Source organism: Nerophis ophidion, linkage group LG13, assembly GCF_033978795.1.
Source record: "Nerophis ophidion isolate RoL-2023_Sa linkage group LG13, RoL_Noph_v1.0, whole genome shotgun sequence".
Classification (NCBI taxonomy): Eukaryota; Metazoa; Chordata; class Actinopteri; order Syngnathiformes; family Syngnathidae; genus Nerophis; species Nerophis ophidion.
The window spans coordinates 29,133,068-29,158,778 of record NC_084623.1 but is presented as its reverse complement, the minus strand read 5'-3'; the positions used below and the strand labels follow the sequence as shown (position 1 = coordinate 29,158,778).

The 25,711-nt window shown below is 37.5% G+C and overlaps 1 protein-coding gene across 1 annotated transcript; it reads left to right on the top strand.

Annotated features, from left to right (window-relative positions):
* The first annotated feature begins 9,323 nt into the window (after nt 1-9,323).
* Nucleotides 9,324-24,772, top strand: LOC133564029 (chordin-like). Its single transcript, XM_061918117.1, has 4 exons — nt 9,324-9,647; nt 13,865-13,968; nt 14,056-14,194; nt 24,747-24,772. Exons 1-4 carry the CDS (start codon nt 9,506-9,508, stop codon nt 24,770-24,772), a joined length of 411 nt encoding a protein of 136 aa, XP_061774101.1. The 5' UTR covers nt 9,324-9,505.
* Nucleotides 24,773-25,711: the final 939 nt, after the last annotated feature.

Genomic DNA, 25,711 nt, shown 5'->3' with positions numbered 1-25,711 from the left:
TGTAAATGTATGTGCAGCTCATGAACTTAAAATATGATGGGAATAAGCGGTAGGAAATGGATGGATGGGTGGATGTTTTTTTTAGACAAAAAATAAAAACAAATAAATTGCAAATAAACCAAATAAATGCTGGCTGGGGTTATTGCAGTTAATTAACTACAACATGGAACTTTTCCCACGGTTTTATTGTGTTGTGTTGTATGAGTTTTTTTTCATGAACTGTAAGCGAATAATTATACGAAATTTTACAATTACGTTCTTGCTTTATATTTTTTCTCATTGATTGACTGATGATTAACTTGTGTGATGACTGTATGCTGATATTTCTACCGTGAATTGATTAACGTGGACCCCGACTTAAAGACCTACTGAAACCCACTACTACCGACCACGCAGTCTGATAGTTTATATATCAATGATGAAATATTAAGATTGCAACACATGCCAATACGGCCTTTTTAGTTTACTAAATTGCAATTTTAAATTTCCCGGGAGTTTCTTGTTGAAAACATCGCGGAATGATGACGTGTACGTGTGACGTCACGGACTGTTAGGAAATATTAACGCTGCACACACACACAGCTAAAAGTCGTTTGCTTTAACTGCATAATTACACAGATTTTGGACATCTGTGTTGCTGAATCTTTTGCAATTTGTTCAATTAATATTGGAGAAGTCAAAGTAGAAAGACGGAGCTGGGAAGCTTTAGCCTTTAGCCACACAAACACACAGTGATTCCTTGTTTAAAATTCCCGGAGGGGAAGCTTTCCTATGGATCAGAGCGGTCAAGCGAACATGGATCAACAAGCAGTTTTAGGTGAGAAAATTGTGGTAAAAAGTCGGCACCTACTGGAGATCAGCTGAGCTTGTGCCGTCCATAATGCTTCCGTCGACTTCCATCAGACACTGGCCTCAAGACACCCGTGGAGTCACCCTTCGGACTATCAGGTACTATTAAACTCACTAAAACACTAGCAACACAATAGAAAGATAAGAGATTTTTCAGAATTATCCCAGTAAATGTGTCTAAAAACCTCTGATTCCGTCCCAATGCAATCGCCTTTTCTTTTTTTTTTACTTGATTTTTTTTTTCATTCTAGTCTTTCGCTATCAATATCCTCAAACACAAATCTTTCATCCTTGCTCAAATTAATGGGGAAATTGTTGTTTTCTCGGTCCAAATAGCTCTTGCTGCTGGAGGCTCCCATTAAAAACAAAGTGAGGACGTGAGAAGGTCTCAACGGGTGACGTCATCGTCTGCAACTTCCGGTAAAGGCAGGGCTTTTCTGTTAGCGACCAAATGTTGCGAACTTTATCGTGGATGTTCTCTGCTAAATCCTTTTAGCAAAAATATGGCAATATCACGAAATGATCAAGTATGACACATAGAATGGACCTGCTATCCCCGTTTAAATAAGAAAATATCATTTCAGTAGGCATTTAAACAAGTTGAAAAACTTATTCGGGTGTTACCATTTAGTGGTCAATTGTACGGAATATGTACTGAACTGTGCAATCTACTAATAAAAGTTTCAATCAATCAATGCACGTGTTTAAAGATCTGCCCAAAAATTCTAATAAAAAAAAAATGCATGAGAAAGTTTGCACTTCTTTGCAATAAAGGGTTAAAGGCCTACTGAAATTAGATTTTCTTATTCAAACGGGGATAGCAGGTCCATTCTATGTGTCATACTTGATCATTTCGCGATATTGCCATGTTTTTGCTGAAAGGATTTAGTAGAGAACATCCACGATAACGTTCGCAACTTTTGGTGCTGATAAAAAAGCCTTGCCTTTACCGGAAGTCGCAGACGATGACATCGCAAGTGTGGGGGCTCCTCACATATTCACATTGTTTTTAATGGGAGCCTCCAACAAAAAGTGCTATTCGGACCGAGAAAACGACAATTCGCCCATTAATTTGAGCGAGGACGAAAGATTGGTGTTTGAGGATATTAATAGCGACGGACTACAAAATAACAAAAAAAAAAGTTTTAAAAAAAAACGCGATTGCATTGGGACGGATTCCGATGTTTTTAGACACATTTACTAGGATAATTCTGGGAAATCCCTTATCTTTCTATTGTGTTGCTAGTGTTTTAGTGAGTTTAATAGTACCTGATAGTCGGAAGGGTGTCTCCACGGGTGTCTTGACGCGCAGTGTCTCAGGGGAGTCGACGGCAGCTATGGACAGCACAAGCTCAGGTTTTCTCCACTAAGAACTGACTTTTTAACCACAATTTTCTCAGCGAAACCTGCTAGTTGACATGTGGTCTGGATTCATGTTCTCTTGACCGCGATCTGATCCATATGAAAGTTTCACTAGGGGTGGGCAATATCGCAAATTTGGGTATCGATACCGATCCGATACCGGCCAGTATCACCGATACCGGAAGTGTCGTCATCTGATGGGGGGGGGGGGACTTCGGGGTATCGATACTTTTGAAAAAGAAATAAGTACTTTTGCCTTTATTAATTGATTATGATAATAATACAACACAGGACAACTATTTAAGTCAAAAAATAAAATATGTATTACAAAAGTAATATCAATAGCAATAAAGTCATGCAAATAAGGTGCAAACAGCTTCTGAACCTGGCTTGTCGCCTCAAAACACACAAACACTTAAGGTAAATAACAAAACTGTACTTATTGAACAAAGTTGTAAACATGAACACAAAACAAAAGAACTGAGAAATTCAAATAAAAAAGTAATAATATCAATTACAATAAAGTAAATAGTGCAAATAAGGTGAAAACAAATACTGAACTTGGTTAGTCGCCTCACAACACACAAGAACTTAAGTAAAAAAGAAAACACTAGTTATTAAACAGTTGTAAAAATGAACACAAAACAAAAGAACTGAAAAATCTTTATTGTTATTTTAGTGCAATAAAATACTTTAGAGGGGCTTCACGGTGGAAAATGGGTTAGTGCGTCTGCCTCACAATACGAAGGTCCTGCAGTCCTGGGTTCAAATCCAGGCTCGGGATCTTTCTGTGTGGAGTTTGCATGTTCTCCCTCTGAATGCGTGGGTTCCCTCCAGGTACTCCGGCTTCCTCCCACCTCCAAAGACATGCACCTGGGGATAGGTTGATTGGCAACACTAAATTGGCCCTAGTTTGTGAATGTGAGTGTGAATGTTGTCTGTCTATCTGTGTTGGCCCTACGAGGAGGTGGCGACTTGTCCAGGGTGTACCCCGCCTTCTGCCCGATTGTAGCTGAGATAGGCGCCAGCGCCCCCCGCGACCCCAAAAGGGAATAAGCGGTAGAAAATGGATGGATGGAAAACACTTTACAGTTTACAACCAAGACATTAAGTCGCACTGGAAACGCACACGCGTGTGTGTGTGCGTGTCCGAGTGAACCTCGGAGTGAATTATACTGATGTGTGTGCGTGAACGCACCAAGCATCATGATAATTGTATTTATTTTATTTTATTTTGGGTTGAAGATGAATTTTTAAAGTGTTTTTAAATCTCGTTCGCGACCCATCACTGGGGAAGAGGGTATAGTGGTGAGGAGCGCTGCACTGCACTCACTTTTTTTTTTTAATCGGAGTGATTCGCTTAATTTGGTGAAGTATCGATACCATCACGCCAGTATCGATACAATACCGATACGCCCAGCCCTAAGTTTCACCTCCGGGAATTTTAAACAAGGAATCACCGTGTCTTTGTGTGGCTAAAGGCTAAAGTTTCCCAACTCCATCTTTCTACTGTGACTTCTCCGATATTAATTGAACACATTGCAAAAGATTCAGCAACACTGATGTCCAAAATACTGTATAATTATGCCGTTAAAGCAGACGACTTTTAGCTGTGTGTGTGTGCAGCGCTCATACTTCCTAAAAACCCGTGACGTATTGCGTACTCGTCATCATTTCAAGACATTTCGAAGATGAAACTCCCGGGAAATTTAAAATTGCAATTTAGTAAACTAAAAAAGCCGTATTGGCATGTGTTGCAATGTTAATATTTCATCATTGATATATAAACTATCAGACTGCGTGGTGGGTAGTAGTGGGTTTCAGTAGGCCTTTAATGTTAGCCTTCTTCCCTGCAGCCAAGTGCTCCCACAATACTATTTCCCCAAAAACTGGACGCCTGCAATACACAAAGTAGTCCCACAGCTCCGATAGCTGAGGGACTTTTTTTTTGCGCACTACGCAAGTTGAGCGTGTCGTCTGCGTAATGAATGAGCATGCATGCGCGGTGCAGGAGAAAGGCGTCGTTTAGCACCCAATGATGAAGTGCAAACAGGCCATCATCGACTCTTATTGCCGGGGGGGTTGCGGTGTCAATATCCACACCTCCGTGGAAGTGTCTCCCTGCGCAGGACGCGTCATGTGACGTTCAAATAACACCTTGCACTCACACCTCCGCGCCTCTGCGGCGCTTTTGGCACCAAACTGAAGTGGCAATTAACGTGCAAAACAAAAATGTTGTTAACCGACTATTAATTGATGCATATTAAAAGGCATAAAAAAAAGAAGCACTTATACAGCTGGGGAATTCCGACTTTCTAAATATGCCCTGATAAATTCCACTGCTTGCTCCAATGTGACCATTAAACAACTTCTCTCACAATAATGACGTCATTGTACATGGAATTTTAGGTAGGAGTGTGCATCGAATGGAAAAAAAAGGTATTTCAAATATTTTCATCAGTTTCTGTTAGGTCACTTAGGGAAGAAAAAAAGGCGTAAGGCCAAAAGCAAGTTTCTGCAGACACAATCAGTACACCAAGGTGGACCAAAGTGCTGCCAGAAATGCATTAAAGCTTGAATATAATATTATTATTGCATTTTATTTTGCTTTGCCATGCACCTTTTGCAGAAAGCCATATGATGTTTTGCTCAGATCAGTGGGTCCTCAACCTTTTTCCAGTGATGTACCCCCTGTGAATTTTTTTTTAATTCAAGTACCCCCTAATCGGAGCAAAGCATTTTGGTTCAAAAATAAAGATTAGGAAGTAAAATACAGCACTATGTCATCAGTTTCTGATTTATTATATTGTATAACCATGCAAAAATATTGCTCTTTTGTAGTGGTCTTTCTTGAATTATTTGGAAAAAAGATGTAAAAATAACTAAAAACGTGTTGAAAAATAAACAAGTGATTCAATTATAAATAAAGATTTCTACACATAGAAATAATCATCAACTTAAAGTGCCCTCTTTGGGGATTGTAATAGAGATCCATCTGGATTCATGAACTTAATTCTAAACATTTCTTCACAAAAAAAAGAAATCTTTAACATCAATATTTAAGGAACATGTCCACAAAAAATCTAGCTGTCAACACTGAAAATTGCACTGTTGTATTTTTTTTCACAGTTTATGAACTTACATTCATTTTTTGTTGAAGTATTATTCAATAAATATATTTATAAATGATTTTTGAATTGTTGCTATTTTTATAATATTTAAAAAAAAATCTCACATACCCCTTGGCATACCTTCAAGTACCCCCGGGGGTACGCGTACCCCCATTTGAGAACCACTGGATTAGATCTATAGGATTGCATTTAGCATGTTTAATGTACAACCCCCGAAAGGTTGTAGATGTGTATAGAGATATAGATAGTACGTTATTGATTCCTTCAGGAGAGTTCTCTCAGGAAAATTAAAATTTCAGCAGCAGTGTTCAGAATTCAGATCGAATTTAAAAAGTAAAAAGTAAATAATGGGGGTATAAATGACAAAAAAAAAAAAAAAAGAAATATAACAATAAGAATACAAATAAACAGCAACAATAAGAATACAAATATAATAGTAAAAATAAGAATAAAACAAAATAAACTAGGCAGTAGTGACTTAAGTAGTTATTAAATATGCTAAAACCTTTATATTGTAAGGTAGAGAGGTCATTAGTGGACAATAATCATATAAATACATAATAAAAATACAAAATATTAATAGTTATTATTATTGATATTTCCTTGTTTATTATTAATATATATTATAACTATAAGATAATGATAGTTAGAATAAAAAAATATTATTATAATCATTAACCACATATTATAATGATAATACGTTTATATAGTAATAATAAAAAAAAGTATAATACTTTAAATCTACATATATATAACATTTTGTTACATTTTTATGTTTACCTTGTGCTTACATCCATGCATATTTTTAGGTTTTAACAAATCTTTTGTAATAATAATATTAACAATAATTATGTTTTATTATATTATAATAGTAATGAATATTAGAAAATGGATGGATAGATTTCATAACAATAATAATATACTACTAATAATTATGCTATAAATATTACTTTATGGTATAATATTACTAATAATATAACAATATATTATTATTATCATTAGAATAGAATATAATTTAATTGAATTTTATTGCAATTGCACTTAACAAAACACAACAAAACTAGTTGTCTGTGCAACCCGTCCAAGAACAGACAAACCTTTTGTTTAAATGTAAAAAAAAAAAAAATGTATGGATGGAAGCAAAAATTAAACATAAATATGTATAATTGTATATGTATATGTAGATGTAAAAAAAATAAAAGTATTTATGGAAATAAACATTTTAATGATTGTTGCATCTACTGGGAGTTGAGTCTCTCTTGTGTTTCCTGCACCTAAGTTTCAAATTTTAATGAAGGTTTCTTAAACGCCCCACAATTTTGTGAGATTAGAAACAAAAGTGAAACTTGAACATAACTTTGTACAATGTGTGCATATAGATAAATGTGATCTTTGATGACGTTACGACGTCTGTGTTGTCAAACAAATTTATTATTGAACTTTGACAACAACATGTATTTAATCCTAATTTGTATGATGTCATATTTTATACCCAACGGATTAAAAAGAAAGGAGACATTATCAAATATTTACAAAAGCCAAGAGCATGACCATGTGACCCCCTTAGTGGTTGTGGCCCTAAACCAGTGGTTCTCAAATGGGGGTACGAGTACCCCTGGGGGTACTTGAAGGTATGCCAAGGGGTACGTGAGATTTAAAAAAAAAAATTAAAACATCTAAAAATAGCAACAATTCAAAAATGCTTTATGAATATATGTATTGAATAATACTTCAACAAAATATGAATGTAAGTTCATAAAATGTAAAAAGAAATGCAACAATGCAATATTCAGTGTTGACAGCTTTTTTGAGGACATGTTCCATAAATTTTGATGTTAAAGATTTCTTTTTTTGTGAAGAAATGTTTAGAATTAAGTTCATGAATCCAGATGGATCTCTATTACAATCCCCAAAGAGGGCACTTTAAGTTGATGATTACTTCTATGTGTCAACATTTTATTTTATAATTGAATCACTTGTTGATTTTTCAAAAAGTTTTTGGTTATTTTTATATCTTTTTTTCCAAATAGTTCAAGAAAGACCACTACAAATGAGCAATATTTTTGCACTGTTATACAATTTAATAAATCAGAAACTGATGACATAGTGCTGTATTTTACTTTTTTATATGTTTTTTTTTTAACCAAAAATGCTTTGCTCTGATAAGGGGGTACTTGAATTAAAAAAATGTTCACAGGGGGTACATCACTGAAAAAAGGTTGAGCACCACTGCCCTAAACAACCGCATAGATTGTTTACGCCGTCCTGTTTGTGTTAGGGGTTACACAGTTGGCAATTTTAAGGGTCTCGTAGCGCCCCCTATGGAGTGAAAAGTGTTATCCAATCATGCACTACAAAAAAATCATGACAGGTCATGCAAAAATCAAACAAATAGCTTATATGTATAATGTAGTTTTGGTGCCATTTTTAATGGATTTTGTCAAATTCCTCATAATTTTGTATTTTCTATGTGACTAAAATATTCCTTCGTTGTGTATAGCTACAATATGCAAAAAAATAAATAAATACAAATAAAAGTTAAAGGCTACTGAAACCCACTACTCCCCACCACGCTCTATAATAGTTTATATATCAATGATGAAATATTAACATTGCAACACATGCCAATGCGGCCTTTTTAGTTTACTAAATTACAATTTTAAATTTCCCGGGAGTATCGTCTTGAAAATGTCGTGTAATGATAACGTGTACGCTTGATGTCATGGGTTTTTAGGAAGTATGAGCACTGCACACACACACACAGCTAAAAGTCATCTGATTTAACGTCATAATTATACAGTATTTTGGACATCTGTGTTGCTGAATCTTTTGCAATTTGTTCAATTAATATTGGAGAAGTCACAGTAGAAAGATGGAGTTGGGAAGCTTTAGCCTTTAGCCACACAAACACATGGTGATTCCTTGTTTAAAATTCCTGGAGGTGAAACTTTACTATGCATCAGAGTGCGGTCAAGCAAACATGATTCACAACGGAGTATTAACCAGCAGGTTTCGGTGAGAAAATTGTGGTAAAAAGTCGGTTCTTACCGGAGAAAAGCTGAGCTTGTGCCGTCCATACAGTTGCCGTCGACTCCCCTGAGACATTGGCGTCAAGACACCCGTGGACACACACCTCCGACCAACAGGTAATATTAAACTCACTAAAACCCTAGCAACACAATAGAAAGATAAGGGATTTCCCAGAATTATTTTAGTAGATGTGTTTAAAAACATCGGAATCAGTCCCAATGCAATCGCGGTTTTTTTGTAACTTATTTCTTTAAAAAAAAAAAAAATTCTAGTCTGTCGCTATCAATATCCTCAAACACCAATCTTTCATCCTCGCTCAAATTAATGGGGAAATTGTCGTTTTCTCAGTCCGAATAGCTCTTTTTGTTGGAGGCTCCCATTAAAAAAAATGTGAATATGTGAGGAGGCCCCACACGTGTGACGTCATCGTCTGCGACTTCCAGTAGAGACAGGGCTTTTCTCTTAGCACCGAAAGTTGCGAACTTTATCGTGGATGTTCTCTACTAAATCCTTTCAGCAAAAATATGGCAATATCGCGAAATGATCAAGTATGACACATAGAATGGACCTGCTATCCCCGTGTAAATAGGAACATCTCATTTCAGTAAGCCTTTAAATGGAACCTGTGCTGCACTTTGGACACCGCTGAATTAGACACTTGGGTACAGATTGTATTCATTGCACATTTACACATTAATACATAAACAACCTTAATGTGTGTTTATATTATTTTCCTAACCAAGTGACAAAAATAATCTGGTAAATTTTTGGGATAAACATTTGGATATCCTGTAGGGGAAAGAAGGGCTCCTATTGGTCACCCAGCTTTGACCCGCCCACACCTATCACCATTACCATCATCTGCCCCCTCCTCCTCCTCCTCCTCCTCCTCCTCCTCCTCCTCCTCCTCCTCCTTGAGGCTGTCAGAGCAGCAGGCTATAAAAGTGAGAGCTTTTGATCCACATTAGCCAACTACTGCTTGGTTTAAAAAGCACAATAGGAAACCGCTTGGACATAAAAAAAAAAAGTGGACATCAGTGAATATCGGCGTCTTTTGCGTTGGAATTTATTACTAATATTAGTATTTACATTTTCGCGGGCTATAGAATAATCCTGCAAACAGGATTTTGGTAATGCTGCCCTCACGTGTGCTCCGGTCAGTGCTGTGTGCGCTGAGTTGCGTGAGTGTGTGCGTGCACGCAGCCTCACGCCTCAAGTCTCACTCGCTGCCCATCCAGTCTGAGAGAGATCCTGTACTCTCCAAAGGCCTGGCAGGTAAGCCTGCATGACTTCTATTATTATAATGTTTTTGTTGTTGCGTGCATCAATGTGAAATATGCATCCCAGCGACGGGTTCATTCTGCAATAGAAACGCTCAACATGTGCTTTTTTTCTTTTTTTTTCTTTCAGATTATGCATTTTAGAATTTCTGCAAAAGAGTGTTATCAATACACTTTTGTGTGTAACTTCAACATTTATGTACTTTAACTTTCTCTTAAACCAAAACTGACAAGAAAGCCGCCAGCAATATTTTCACATTTATTGTGTACGTTTCATTATTTCGGCAAATATTACGTACTTTATTTGACGGTCCTCGAACGCACCTTCAATACAAGAAACAGTATTTGCGATGTACCAGCGGCGTTGATACATAACCTGTTTAAGATTGTGTCTCCCCATAAGGTATACACGTTTTTTTTTACATTTATATATACATTTTTACATTTGTATATACATTTTTACATATCTATACATATATCTTTACATCAACATACCGTATTTCCAGAGATGGCTAGAGTAGCCAGAAATTGTACTCAAGTAAGAGTACTGTTACTTTAGAGATTTATTACTCAAGTAAAAGTAAGGAGTAGTCACCCAAATATTTACTTGAGTAAAAGTAAAAAGTATGTTCTGAAAAAATACTCAAGTACTGAGTAACTGATGAGTAACCTGTTCTTTTAATGATTACGGCAACTAATAATGCACAAAAACATAAACATAGCAATGAGCAAATTCAGAGCCAGGAAAATATCTTAAGCAACTAAAACAATAATATATATTAAATAACAGTACATTAAAATGAAAAAAAAAATAAGGCAAATTGAGCCACAATAACTTAACAGCACCATAGGCTCAGTAGGCATTGATTGATTGAAACTTTTCTTAGTAGATTGCACAGAACAGTACATATTCCGTACAATTGACCACTAACACCCCAATAAGTTTTTCAACGTTAATCAATTACTTAATAAATGACCAAGTTGAGGTGATCTACCTCATATATACATACACACATATCACATCACATATATATACATATACATGTATATATATATATATATATATATATATATATATATATATATATATATATATATATATATATATATATACATACATACATACACACATTTATAAATACAGTATATAATTTATATTTATTTGTTTTGCCGTTTTTGTTGACATGTTAAAGGTGTTTTAATGAATATACATGCATGTTTAACATATAGATTCCTATCTTTCATGAAGACAAAAATATAAGTTGGTGTATTACCTGATTCTGATGACTTGCATTGATTGGAATCAGACAATATAGTGTTGATAACGTCCACGTTTTCAAATGGAGGAGAAAATAAGTTCCTCCTTTCTGTCTAACACCACATGAAAGTCGTTGGTTTTTGGCATCTTATTTGTCCAGCTTCCATATTCGTTTTTATACACTTTACAAGAAATACATTGGCGGCAAACTCCGTAGCTTGCTCGCTTTTTTGCGCTGGCTTTCGGAGACTCTTATTTTGTTAGCGCAGGTGCGATGGAGCGGCACTTTTATTGTGAAGACAGGAACTGTGCGATCAGTCTTTAGGCTTTTGACGGGAAGTACGGTTGAAATAAAAAGTGTCTTTTTTCCTTTACACTTTTGATTGATTGATTGAAACGTTTATTAGTAGATTGCACAGTACAGTACATATTCCGTACAACTGACCACTAAATAGTATCACCCGAATAAGTATTTCAACTTTTTAGGTCGGATTCGACGTGTGACGGTCACGTGACCGCCTGGCTCTGTTTGATTGGTCCAACGTCACCAGTGACTGCATGTGATTGGTGAAACGCAGGCATGCGTAGTTCCTTCTTTTAATGTGTGTGACGAATCAAAACAAACAAAGCGTGCATTAACAGATCGATTAAAAAAAAGTAGCGAGTAGTGAGCTGAATGTAGATAAATGGAGCGGAGTAAAAGTAGCGTTTCTTCTCTATAAATATACTCAAGTAAAAGTAAAAGTATGTTGCATAAAAACTACTCTTAGAAGTACAAGTTACTCAAGTAAATGTAACGGAGTAAATGTAGCGTGTTACTACCCACGTCTGCGTATTTCCTTGAATTGCCGCAGGATATATGCGCCTGCCTTGAATTACTGCCGGGTCAAACTCACTTCGCAAAATAATTAGTGCATGCTTAGTATTACCGCCTGGTCAAACTCGTGACGTCACGAGTGACACTTCCCCTGTCATCATTTTCAAAATGGAGGAGGCTGATTTCAATACCGGTAATTTCAAATCGCATAAAGGGGAGAAGATTAAGAGCTATTCAGTAGGATTCAAGGTCCAAGCTTACATCACACTCAAATTTTTACTGCATGCCTTTGGTAAGTGCCGGAGTGAGAAGAGGTTTTAAAATAATTAGCGCATGCTTACTTTTACCGCGTGCCTTTGGTAAGCGCAGGAGTGAGGAGCGGTTTTAAATTAATTAGCGCCCCGGCGGCAATTCAAGGAAATACTGTAACTTTTATTTTACGTCTATAAAAAACATTTTTTATGTTGCACATAATTGTTTACGTCCTGAGCAACTTGTTTACGTCAATACATGTCATCCATAGATGCCTTTATTTAATCCTTTTCCCCCGCCCTCACAATTTTTCGCTAATTATAATTGTAAATGCAAAAAGGTGAGTTTTTTTTGTTTATTTGTTGGGTGGCTGTGTACATGACCTCACCTTGATTTATTCAGGCGTGTTATTAAGATACATATTCATTTATTCCATTAATACAAAATCAGGTGGAGGTGGTTTCTTATTTGTTTCAACATGTATGTCCTTTGTGTAGCTTTGTTGTCATGATTGTGTTTTGTGTGCAACATTAGATGTTGTATACACACCACATTTTATAATAAAATGCAAAATAAAAACAAACAGTCATGTTCTTTAACGTGAACACACACATCTACCATACCTTTGCCTGTTAAATCCCCCTCTATAATGTCCTCAAATGTGGTCTGCCAGTTTATGCAAGCATTACACAAAATACAATATTTTTGTATTGTTTCCTATTTACAGTGGGGCAAAAAAGTATTTAGTCAGCCACCGATTGTGCAAGTTCTCCCACTTAAAATGATGACAGGGGTCTGTAATTTTCATCATAGGTACACTTCAACTGTGAGAGACATAATGTGGAAAAAAAATCAAGGAATTCACATTGTAGGAATTTTAAAGAATTTATTTGTAAATTATGGTGGAAATAAGTATTTGGTCAACCATTCAAAGCTCTCACTGATGGAAGGAGGTTTGGGCTCAAAATCTCACGATACATGGCCCCATTCATTCTTTCCTTAACACGGATAAATCTTCCTGTCCCCTTAGCAGAAAAACAGCCCCAAAGCATGATGTTTCCACCCCCATGCTTCACAGTAGGTATGGTGTTCTTGGGGTGCAACTCAGTATTCTTCTTCCTCCAAACATGACCAGGTAAGTTTATACCAAAACGTTCTATTTTGGTTTCATCTGACCACATGACATTTTCCCAATCCTCTGCTGTATCATCCATGTATCCATTTTGGTATAAACTCAACTTGTCGTGTTTGGAGGAAGAAGAATACTGGGTTGCATCCCAAGAACACCATACCTACTGTGAAGCATGGGGGTAGAAACATCATGCTTTAGGGCTGTTTTTCTGCTAAGGGGACAGGACGATTGATCCGTGTTAAGGAAAGAATGAATGGGGCCATGTATCATGAGATTTTGAGCCAAAACCTCCTTCCATCAGTGAGAGCTTTGAATGGTTGACCAAATAGTTATTTTCCACCATAATTTACAAATGCATTCTTTAAAATTCCTACAATGTGAATTCCTGGATTTTTTTTTCACATTCTGTCTCTCACAGTTGAAGTGTACCTATGATGAAAATTACAGACCTCTGTCATCATTTTAAGTGGGAGAACTTGCACAATCGGTGGCTGACTAAATACTTTTTTGCCCCACTGTACTTGTTTTTTTTAAAAGCCATCCCCGACTGGAATACTGAGTGTTAGTGGCTTCAATGCACGAGTTATTTTAAAGAAGGCTGAGAGACCCAAAACCTGTGAGGCATTCTGGGGGTTTCAGTCCCCTCCAGCATGCCTGGGCAGTGAGCTGTGCAGGATGTTGCTGGTTCACTGCAAAGTTGGATACTTTGTGCATTACACATCTTTTGCTCCAAAACAATTGTGGCTTTTACAGGATGCTCATTCGGGGGTCGATTCTACTCTCTGGAGGACACGTGGCATCCGGATTTGGGGGAGCCCTTCGGTGTAATGCATTGTGTCCAGTGCTACTGTGAGCCTGTGAGTACTCAATACTATTTCCGCGTGTCCTGTTTGAGTCTTTTTGTATAATATACAGATATATTAATTTTCAATGACGCTGTGCAGCAAAAGAGTCGCCGTGGGAAAGTATTTGGGAAAGTTAACTGCAAGAACATCAAGCAAGACTGTCAGGATCCAGACTGCGATGATCCCATCTTGCTGCCAGGGCACTGCTGCAAAACCTGTCCAAAAGGTAAGGCCTGTGGTAGGACTGGGCGATATGACCTTTTTTTAATATCTCGATATTTTTAGGCCATATCGCGATACACGATATATATCTCGATATTTTGCCTTAGCCTTGAATGAACACTTGATACGTATAATCACATCAGTATGATGAATCTATGTGTCTACATTAAAACATTCTTGTTCATACTGCATTAATATATGCTCACTTTAAACTTTCATGCAGAGAAGGAAATCACAACTAAGTCAATTGACCAAAACTGTATTTATTAAACAGTTATTAAGCAGTGGCACAAACGTCCATGTCATTTCCAAAACAGAAAGTGCAAGATTATCAGAGACATTTTAAGTGTCAAATAAAAATTAGCTGCATAATAGGAAATCAAATAGTGTCCGTCCTTCAGTATGTGGAAGGTTACTACGGACGTTATTAAAGGCCTACTGAAACCCACTACTACTGACCACGCAGTCTGATAGTTTATATATCAATGATGAAATATTAACATTGCAACACATACCAATACGGCCTTCTTAGTTTACTAAATTGCAATTTTAAATTTCCCGTGAAGTGTCGTGTTGAAATAGTCGCGGTATGATGACTCGTATGATGACGCGTGCGTTTGACGTCTCGGGTTGTAGCGGACATTATTTTCCAGCCCAATCCAAGCTATAAGTAGTCTGCTTTAATCGCATAATTAAACAGTATTTTGGACATCTGTGTTGCCGAATCTTTTGCAATTTGTTCAATTAATAATGGAGAAGTCAAAGTAGAAAGATGGAGTTGGGAAGCTTTTAGCCTTTAGCCACGCAAACACACGGTGTTTCCTTGTTTAAAATTTCCAAAGGTGAAGCTTTACTATGGATCAGAGCGGTCAAGCAAACATGAATCCCGACCACATGTCAACCGGCAGGTTTCGGTGAAAAAATTGTAGACCCGCTCGACATCCATTGCTTTCCTCCTCTCCAAGGTTCTCATAGTCTTCATTGTCACCGACGTCCCACTGGGTCATTATTGTCACCGATGTCCCACTGGGTGTGAGTTTTCCTTGCCCTTATGTGGGCCTACCGAGGATGTCGTGGTGGTTTGTGCAGCCCTTTGAGACACTAGTGATTTAGGGCTATATAAGTAAACATTGATTGATTGATTGATAATAAGTTGGCTCTTACCGTAGTTATGAGCGGAGCCTGCGTCCTCCTGCAGCTGTTACTATTACCTCCTCCCACAGAGACACTGGCGGTTACTACACCCGTGGCCACACCCCTCCGACTTTCAGGTACTATATAATCTCACTAAAACACCAACAACACAATAGGCATATAAGAGATTTTCCAGATTTATCCTAGTAAATGTGTCTAATAACATCTGAATAGCTCCCTCTGCAATCACCTTTATTAACTTTTTTTTTTCTAGTTCTTCACTCTCAATATCCTCATCCACGAATCTTTCATCCTCGCTCAAATTAATGGGGAAATTGTCGTTTTCTTGGTCCGAATCGCACTAGCTGCTGGTGGCTATGATTGTAAACAATGTGAGGATGTGAGGAGCCCTACACCCCGTGACGTCATGCACGCATTGTCTCCTACTTCCGGTAAAGGCAAGGCTTCTTTATTAGCGACCAAAAATTGCAAACTTTATCGTCGATGTTCTCTACTAAATCCTTTCAGCAAAAATATGGCAATATCGCGAAATGATCAAGTATGACACATAGAATGGACCTGCTATCCCCGTTTAAATAAGAAAATCTAATTTCAGTAGGCCTTTAAATTCTATGGTGACTATTATTTTCATACTGGGTTGATCTGCAAATGTTTGCCTGGGCATTTTGATGGTGAGATGTTGACACCCTCTAGCTGGTGACTTTTCAAATGATGCTACATATTAGCAGTAATGCTACTTTTTGTAGCAACGCTTTTGTCCCACACATGATAAATTACGGTTGTCTGTTCAGCATATTCCCACTTCAAGCCAAACCACCGCCAGACGATGCACCCCCTGCTGTTTTTCTCGGGAATTAATTCTTCCTTCATTCGCACCTTCTGTCTTTCGTATTACCACTTGCACGGCTCTGCTAGTATCACAGCTAACGTTACCCATGCTGCTACCTCTCTGCTCCGCGAGGGCGTATACGTATTTGACGTATGACGTGACAGTATGTGACGTGTGTAAGTTTGTGCATTTGCTGTCTGTGAGAAGGAGAGACAGGAAAGAGCGAGAAAAGTCTGTAGTGTAATGCCAGCAGCGAAAAGCAACTGCTTGAGAACGTATACTCGAATATCACGATATAGTCATTTTCTATTTTGCACAGAGACAAACTTTCGATATATCGAGTATAAGGATATATCGCCCAGCCCTAGCCCGTGGGTTGTTTTTTGTTTTTTTATACATTAATCTTTAAGCTGAATTCAGTGAACGTATTAATACTTAAACTTAAAGACTTACTTTTATTGTCATTCAAATTTGAACTTTACAGTGCAGATAAGAACGACATTTCGTTGCATTAGCTCGTTGTGGTGCAGGATAAAAGAGCAATAAGGTGCAGGTATAAAGAAATAGATTACTGTTAGGGTTGAGTATCGTTTGAATTCCAACAATCCTGATTCCGATTCCGATTCTTTGTTTCAATTCCGATTCCTGACGATTCTCGATTCCGATTCTTCTTGTACCAATGTGTTTGCCAGGTAGTCCCTGGAAGGTGGTATGTATTTTGGGTTGAGAGCTTTCACCATATCCCTGCAAACATAAACAAACATGTAATGTCGCTGTTACTGTTTAGCCCAGTATCAATTAGCTTAGCTCTAACGTTATTGCTTAACTAACCTCAATGTGTGAGATTCCACCTCTGAAAAGGGATGCAGTCGTTTGACTATGTGTACAGTGACCTTTCTGTGGTGCTCTTCCGTCTGTGGCACCGACATCTTCCCCATTGCCGCTACGGTGAACGGAGTACGCTGAGCACATCGCTGAGCCAGGCTAGCAGGTTGTAAATTGTCTATAAAAAAAAAAGGCGTGGGCTAATTTGTTAGCTGCCGCAACGTTGGCGCAAAACACATTCTTTATTGCATATATATTGTTTTACTTACCGGATTCGGACTGCAGTGCAGTCATCGAGGTGCCAGGCTGGGCGTCGGAGCCGGAGCCAGAGGAAGAGGCAGAGGAGGACGGTCGGCGCAGCGCGTCAAAGACGGGACACGCATTTATTTGTATTCCATGAACTCGGAGGTGCTTCATCATGTTCAACATGCACCCTCCTAAGGACGAAACAGTCCTGTCGCACGTGTTACATTTCGCCGATATTTAATTTTTTTTAGTAAAATAAAGCCACACTTTCGACCGCCGACGCCCGCTATCCATGCTTGACTGACTCGCTCGGCTACATAGGCTCGGCTATGCTAACACTTCCGACGGTGGGCGCTTCTTCGTTGGTGTTCAGCTGCTTCTTATTCCGGTCGGCGGACTTATTATTTTTTTCAGGTCGGCGGACTGCGTATCGAAACTAGGAATCGAAATTTAAACTTTTGAACGATTCCGGGAGAATCGGAAAGTTAGTCCCGGTTCCAATCGATACTCGATACCCAACCCTAATTACTGTACAGATAAATATATTGCACTTTTGCATATGCATCCACGTTTATGGATGTATGTCAGGGGTAGGGAACCTACGGCTGTAGAGCCAGATGTGGCTCTTTTGATGACTGCATCTGGCTCTTGGATAAATCTGAGCTGACATCGCTTGACACGATAAGTAATGAATAATTCCATTTGTTAAAAATAACGTTCAACATATAAAACATTCTCATGCTTTTTTATGTTCAAGAAGTTGTGTTAATGGTAAGAAGAAATTTATTTATTATTGGTTAGTGTGGGGCTTGCCCTGCTGGGGGTTCTTCAGACCACCAAGCACAGACATGAGAGCCTGTTTCAGGGTTACAATATTGTTTTATTATTCAATTATACAAAAAAAGAAGGGAAAAACCGAAGGACAAAAAATGAAGACAGCAGAAACAAAAGGAAGAAAAAAAAAGGTTAAAAAACAAATTTAAAATGAAAAATAAATGAGAAAAACCAAAAAGAAGAAAAACAAGGAAAATTATACAAAAAACAAAAACAAAAAATTAAAGGGAAAAACCAAAGAAAAAAAATAAGACAACAAAAAAAGATTAAAAAACAAATGAAAAACTAAAAATTAATGAGATAAACAAAAATGAAGAGAAAGAACAAGAAAAAATTATACAAAAAACACAAAACAAAAATAAAAAGGGAAAAAAACAAAGCAAAAAAGTTAAGTCAACAAAAACAATAGAAAAAAAGAATAAAACAAATCAAAAATTGGCTCCAGTTTCAACCCCGTCCCTCCTCCTGGCTGCTGCTTATAACAGAGCGACAGGTGATTGGATAACAAGGCCCAGATGGGCCATCTACGCACCTGTCGCTGATTTCGAGGCCGGTCCTGGCACACCCTGCTTAGCTGCAGGCCACGTCCCCTCCACAGTTAGCATCAGAATAACAATGTTATTCCAAAGAATAAGAGACTTATTATACTCTACAAATGTTGGTCTTACTTAAAAGTGCACGCGTTTAGTTGTGTTCAGTGTTAAAAAAAATATTATATGGCTCTTACGTAAATACATTTTAAAATATTTGGCTTTCTTGGCTCTCTCAGCCAAAAAGGTTCCCGACCCCTGATGTATGTTATATTGTCTTTATATTCCAGCAAGTACATTGCCTTTGACTAAATCGACCACCAAAATGTTTGTGTTGCCTACCACGTCTACACACCACTACACACACATAATTTCTACTTATTTCTGAATTAGTCTCCCTCCACCCCTTCACACACTTATTTAGCAAATGGGTTGTTTTTTCTGCTTTGTGTGTCTGGCAACGCAATGGAAAGTAAAGCTTTGCAACCTCCTTCGGTGGGACAACACTGAGCTCTGTGTGTGTATGTGTTTGTCAAAAACTAGGACAGAGCCAGGACTGTATGTGTGTGTTTCAGTTATGTTTAAGGAGTTGAGTGTGTTTGTCTTAGCTTTGGCTCAAAATGCAGCTTGTGTGTTTGTGTAGGTGATGGAAAATGGTGTGTGCTTGTGTGTGGCTGCTGCACCTGACGGTGCAGTACTAGTGCGAAGCATTGAGACCTAAGAGTGACATTACCCAGAAAGCCCAAGAGCGCGAAGCAGTGATGAATGATGTGTGACAAAAAGAAAGAAAGCAGGGAAACCATTTGGTTACTTGAAAAAACAATCACCGAGGTACAACTTGTGCAAAAAAAAACCCCCAAAAAACAATGTTAGGTGCAGTCTAGGGATGTCCCAATCCAGGTTTTTGCACTTCCGATACGATACCGATATTGTTTTTGCACTTCCGATCCGATACCGATACTGGCCTATCCGAGCATGTATTAAAGTTTAAAGTTATTTAGCCTACTTAGTTGTCAGATTCATGTTGAAAAGGGTTTTAATACTGTTGATAACAACTAGCTGGCTGAATTAGGTGAGTTTGAATAATACACAATGGTTGGTATTCAAGGATAAACACAAAATAGAAAAAATTATACATGACAAACAGAAATGGCATCATTAAACAGTAAAAAAGTAAACAGTATAAAGTGCAAATAGTGTTGTAAACATTATTTAAAAAAGCAAAACACACAAACAACCTGAGTGGGATAAAATGTCTATAACTCAGCATCAATACTTGCTCTTGAACAAGTGTAAACTTAAAAAAAAAACTATCCACACACTCCTTTGAATTGTTTGCCCCTGTCAGGGGGGGCAAACAATTGACGTCCAAGCATAATGGGGAGATTCTTTCTAACAAAGACAAGCACTTCAAGATCCTCAGGTGTCAGCCTGCTCCTGTGTTCATCTATGAGTGCTAAAAAGCCTCTCACTCTCAAGAGTCATTAAAATGCCTTACAACTTTACCACCACTCTTGACTTTATTGTGGCATGTTTTGCACTCCACCTCTTCATCTTTTTCGTTTTGTTGGGTAAAATAATCCCACAGAGCTGACATTTTTACCGTAACTTTTAATTCACACGGCCGTCTTAACGGTTAGAACACAGACCTGTAGATGTGTTGAGGGTGTGCTGGAAAATGCAGAACGGCACGTGTGGGGCAGCAGAGGAATGGAATGTATTATTTAAATCGGTGCGTTGGAAAACACGGATCGTATTTTTTTTTAAAACTGGATCTGGATCGGCATTTTCCCATGCCTTGCCGATACGCATTTTTTGGCAAATATCGGCGGCCGATCTGATCCAAATATCGGATCGGGACCTCCCTAGTGCAGTCTTTCATCATGTCAGTGAAAGAATGAGCAAATATGCTTAAAAAATCTTGTTTGCAAGAGAAACTTTGGTCGCCAACACAAAAGTGTTAAAGACTAAAGAAGAGATTCCCAACCAATTAGTGTGGTAATTTCCCTTTTTAATTGGGTCAAAAATATTTTTTAGAGCAAAAACAACATGAACATATATCGCGATAGACATGCAATCAATATCAATAAAATAATTGCGTTCGGTAAAACGTTCGATTTACAGTATACAGATTGTTTGGGTCGGATGAAACCAGAAATGAAGCCTGGTTATTTGCATGAACAAAGGCACTCTGGGTCTGGTAACCTAGCAATACTGGAAGTGGTCAGTGAGCAATAGGAGGGACACGCTAAACGGCCGATCGTGTACTAACAGCATCAACTATCAAATTTGGTTGCGACCATTTTGCGGTCTCACTGGTGATTCTGCATGGAGTGCGAAGAAAAAGTAAAAATTAGTGTTGCATAGAGTGAAGAAATTGTCGATAAAACAGGAAACATCACCTCGACAGTATGGCAGTTTTTTGGGATTTTTTCAAACGGACGGTAGTCCTCCACCACGCTCATCTTTTCTTTTCCACCCTCGTCCGTTCCCTATTCCAGTGGTTCTCAAATGGGGGTACTTGAAAGTATGCCAAGGGGTACGTGAGATTTTTTTAAAAATATTCTAAAAATAGCAAGAATTTAAAAAACCCTTTATAAATATATTTATTGAATAATACTTCAACAAAATATGAATGTAAGTTCATAAACTGTGGAAAAAAAATACAAAAATGCAATCTTCAGTGTTGACAGCTAGATTTTTTGTGGACATGTTCCATAAATATTGATGTCAAAGATTTATTTTTTTGTGAAGAAATATTTAGAATTAAGTTCATGAATCCAGATGGATCTCTATTACAATCCCCAAAGAGGACACTTTAAGTTGATGATCACTTCTATCTGTAGAAATCTATATTCATAATTGAATCACTTGTTTATTTTTCAACAAGTCATTAGTTATTTGTATATCTTTTTTTTTCCAAATAGTTCAAGAAAGACCACTACAAATGAGCAATATTTTGCACTGTTGTACAATTTAATAAATCAGAAACTGATGACATAATGCTGTATTTTACTTCTTTTTCAACCAAAAATGATTTGCTCTGATAAGGGGGTACTTGAATTAAAAAAATGTTCACATTTTTTTCACATTGAAAAAAGGTTGAGAACCACTGCCTTATTCGGTTGTACGGAAACAACAGGTAGGAACTAAAGTGCAGGACTGTAAAGAAAAAATAAATAACAAGATTTAAAATGGTAATTTGGTCCGATATTATTTAAATAGCTGTGATAAGGTGGCGACTTGTCCACGGTGCCTTCCGCCCGATTATAGCTGAGATAGGGGCCAGCGCCCCCCACGACCCCAAAAAAGGGAATACGCGGTAGAAAATGGATGGATTATTTAAATAGCTGTCTAGCATGTCCAAAGACATGCACCTGGGCATAGGCTGACTGGCAACACTAAGTTGGCCCTAGTGTGTGAATGTGAGTGTGAATGTTGTCTGTCTATCTGCGTTGGCCCTGCAATGAGGTAGCGATTTGTCCAGGGTGTGAACCGCCTTCCGCCCGTGAGCAGCTGGGATAGGCTCCAGCACCACTGTGACCCCATAAGGGACAAGCAGTAGAAAAATGTATTATTTAAATAATAATTACTGCAAAACATAAATTCATTCATATACTTAAAGGCATACTGAAATGATATTTTCTTATCTAAACGGGGATAGCAGGTCCATTCTATGTGTCATACTTGATCATTTCGCGATATTGCCATATTTTTGCTGAAAGGATTTAGTAGAGAACATCAACGATAAAGTTCGCAACTGGCGAAAAGCCCTGCCTCTACCGGAAGTCGCAGACGATGACGTCACATGTTGATGGCTCCTCACATATTCACATTGTTTTTAATGGGAGCCTCCAACAAAAAGAGCTATTCGGACAGAGAAAACGCCAATTTCCCCATTCATTTGAGCGAAGATAAAAGATTTGTGTTTGAGGATATTGATAGCGACGGACTTGAAAAAAAAACAAAAAAAACGCGCTTGCATTGGGACGGATTCAGATTTATTTAGACACATTTAGTAGGATAATTCTGGGTAATCTCTTATCTTTCTATTGTGTTGCTAGTGTTTTAGTAAGTTTAACAGTACCTAATAGTCAGAGTAGTGAGTCCACGGGTGTCTTGACGCCAATGTCTCGGGGGAGTCGACGGCAGCTTTATGGACGGCACAAGCTCAGCTGATGTCCGGTAAGAAGCGACTTTTTATCAATCAATCAATCAATGTTTACTTATATAGCCCTAAATCACTAGTGTCTCAAAGGGCTGCACAAACCACCACGACATCCTCGGTAGGCCCACATAAGGGCAAGGAAAACTCACACCCAGTGGGACATCGGTGACAATAATGACCCAGTGGGACGTCGGTGACAATGAAGACTATGAGAACCTTGGAGAGGAGGAAAGCAATGGATGTCGAGCGGGTCTAACATTTTACCACAATTTTCTCACCGAAACCTGCTGGTTGACATTTGGTCGGGATCCATGTTCGCTTGACCGCTCTGATCCATAGTAAAGTTTCACCTCTGGGAATTTTAAACAAGGAATCAGCGTCTGTGTGGCTAAAGACTAAAGCTTCCCAACTCCATCTTTCTATTTTAACTTCTCCAATATTAATTGAACAAATTGCAAAAGATTCAGCAACACAGATCTCCGAAATACTGTGTAATTATGCCGTTAAAGCAGACGACTTTTAGCTGCGTGTGTGTGCAGCGCTCATATTTCCTAACAGCCTGTGACGAAAGATTTCTTAAAAAAATGTTGCATACTCCTCAGCATGTCTAGTTGTATAATTGCGTTTCAAATTGTATCCCTTGTGCACCTGTGCAAATAAGACACGTCGGGGTGCCCTTGTGCTCATCAAATAAATATTGCATCTCCCACTTTTCCTGGAATTTTCTTTGCTCATCACCACTGCAAGCTTTGAAAAAGACATGTTTGGGGTTGTGGAATATATTTGTATTTAGCCGACACATGGAGAATAATGTTATTTCCGCAATGTGTGTCGTTCCGACAGCAACACGGCGGTCGGCAGATAATAGCCGGGAAAGTACCGGGCAAAAAAAGCGACGGCTCCCGGAGTGTTATCAGGCGTCATATAGAAATATATGTAGTGTTCATTGTGTGAGGCAATGCAAATTAAACTATAAAAAAAACAAATAACGGTTTGAATTGGTCCAGGTTATCGGGGACTGTTATTACTGACGGACAGGTGTCGCGGTGTGACTGCAGCCAGGCACGTAAGAAAACCCTCTATTCCCAGGCAACGTCTCTGTCGCTTTCACTCATTTGCCACTTTTCCACTAATGCAGGGGTAGGCAACCCAGAACGTTGAAAGAGCCATTTTGGACCCAAATAACACAACGCTGTCAAGTGCCATTCAAATAAAACTCTCGGGCCGCACTAACATTAAACTTTCATATTAAGGTGGGGACCGCAAAATAACGACTCGCGGGCCGCAATTGGGCCGCGGGCCCCGTGTTTGAGACAGCCAATTTAGAGGATGGTTACATTTAAAATACAAATGTTAACATTTAATAAATTTTTTCTCCTGGTCCGTATTTTCTATAGGTCATAAAAAATATATGAATAATTATCGATATCGACCAATATAAAAAAAACGTATATCATGATACATGATATATATTTATTTGTATAGTGACAGGCACAATGAAAAAAATAGGTACAAGCTGTATAAATGAAAACAAAGGACAAAACGATAATAGGCTACACCATGACTGTCAAGTAGAGGTGTGCCGGTCCAGGTTTTATGCTGCCGAGTGAGATTGGCGGATAACGAAGCTAATCACATTTATAAACTGTAAATTTTTATCAGGAGAAAAACACAGGATGAAAGTGTAAAAATATTAACGTAATATTAAACCATTACCTTATTCTCTTTATTTACATAAAATCGTTTCAGCAAAATTAAGTCAACAGTAGACAATAACTAGGCATTCATTCTATTTTCTACCGCTTTTCTCTTTCGGGGGTTGTGAGGGTTGTTCGAGCCTATACCCGCTGCATTCGGGCGGAAAACAGGTTACACCCTGAACAAGTCTCCATCACATTTCATGGCAAACACAGATAGAAAGACAACAATTACTCAATTTAGTGTTGCCAATCAGCCTATCCTTAGGTGCATGTTTTTGTAGGTGGGAATAAGCCAGAGTACCTGTAAGGAACCCACGCAGTCAAGTGGGTTGTGAGGCACACGCACTAACCCCTGGGCCACCGCGCTGCCGCACAATAACTAAAGAAATGCAAAAACCACCATCTACTATATAATAACATTCTTTAATTAATTCATAGAGGTGGGAGAAATAATCAAATTTTAGATGCATCGCAAATTGGGACATAGACGATTATAGAATCGATTAGTAAAGGTCAATAATCGATAATCGATTTATTTATTGTAAATAAAGTAATGCAGACAGTTCTAAAATTTAGCTGACTGCAGCAAGCCACCTCACCGAGAGATTCGACCAGCTCCTTTATTATAGGGCTTTTATGTATCAGTTTTCATTTTTGTTATTTTGATAAATGTTAGTAATTAATTTAACTGTTTCTTATTAAACATTTATTGTTTTTTTTTTAAGTTGCAAGTGATAAAAGCTTATGTAGTGAAATTAAAAGTGATGTAAAACTGCATCAATATATATGAATTAAAGATGCATCAATGATCAGTTTTAATCAAACCGTACTTCCTGGATCATAACCGAATTGTAAGGTGCCCAGTCTTTTAGTGGCCAAGAAATTATTTCCCAATTTCGTAAACACAAAAAAAAATAAATTTTTTTTTAAAAATAATTATTTTTTTAAATAAAAGTTATATACATATATATATATATATATATATATATATATATATATATATATATATATATATATATATATATATATCTATATATATATATAGATAGATAGATATATATAGATATACATATATATATGTAGATATATATATGTATATATATATATATATATATCTATATATATATATATATATATATATATATATATATATAGATATATATATATATATATATATATATACATATACATATATATATATCTATATATATATATATATATACACACACACAGTATATACATGTTG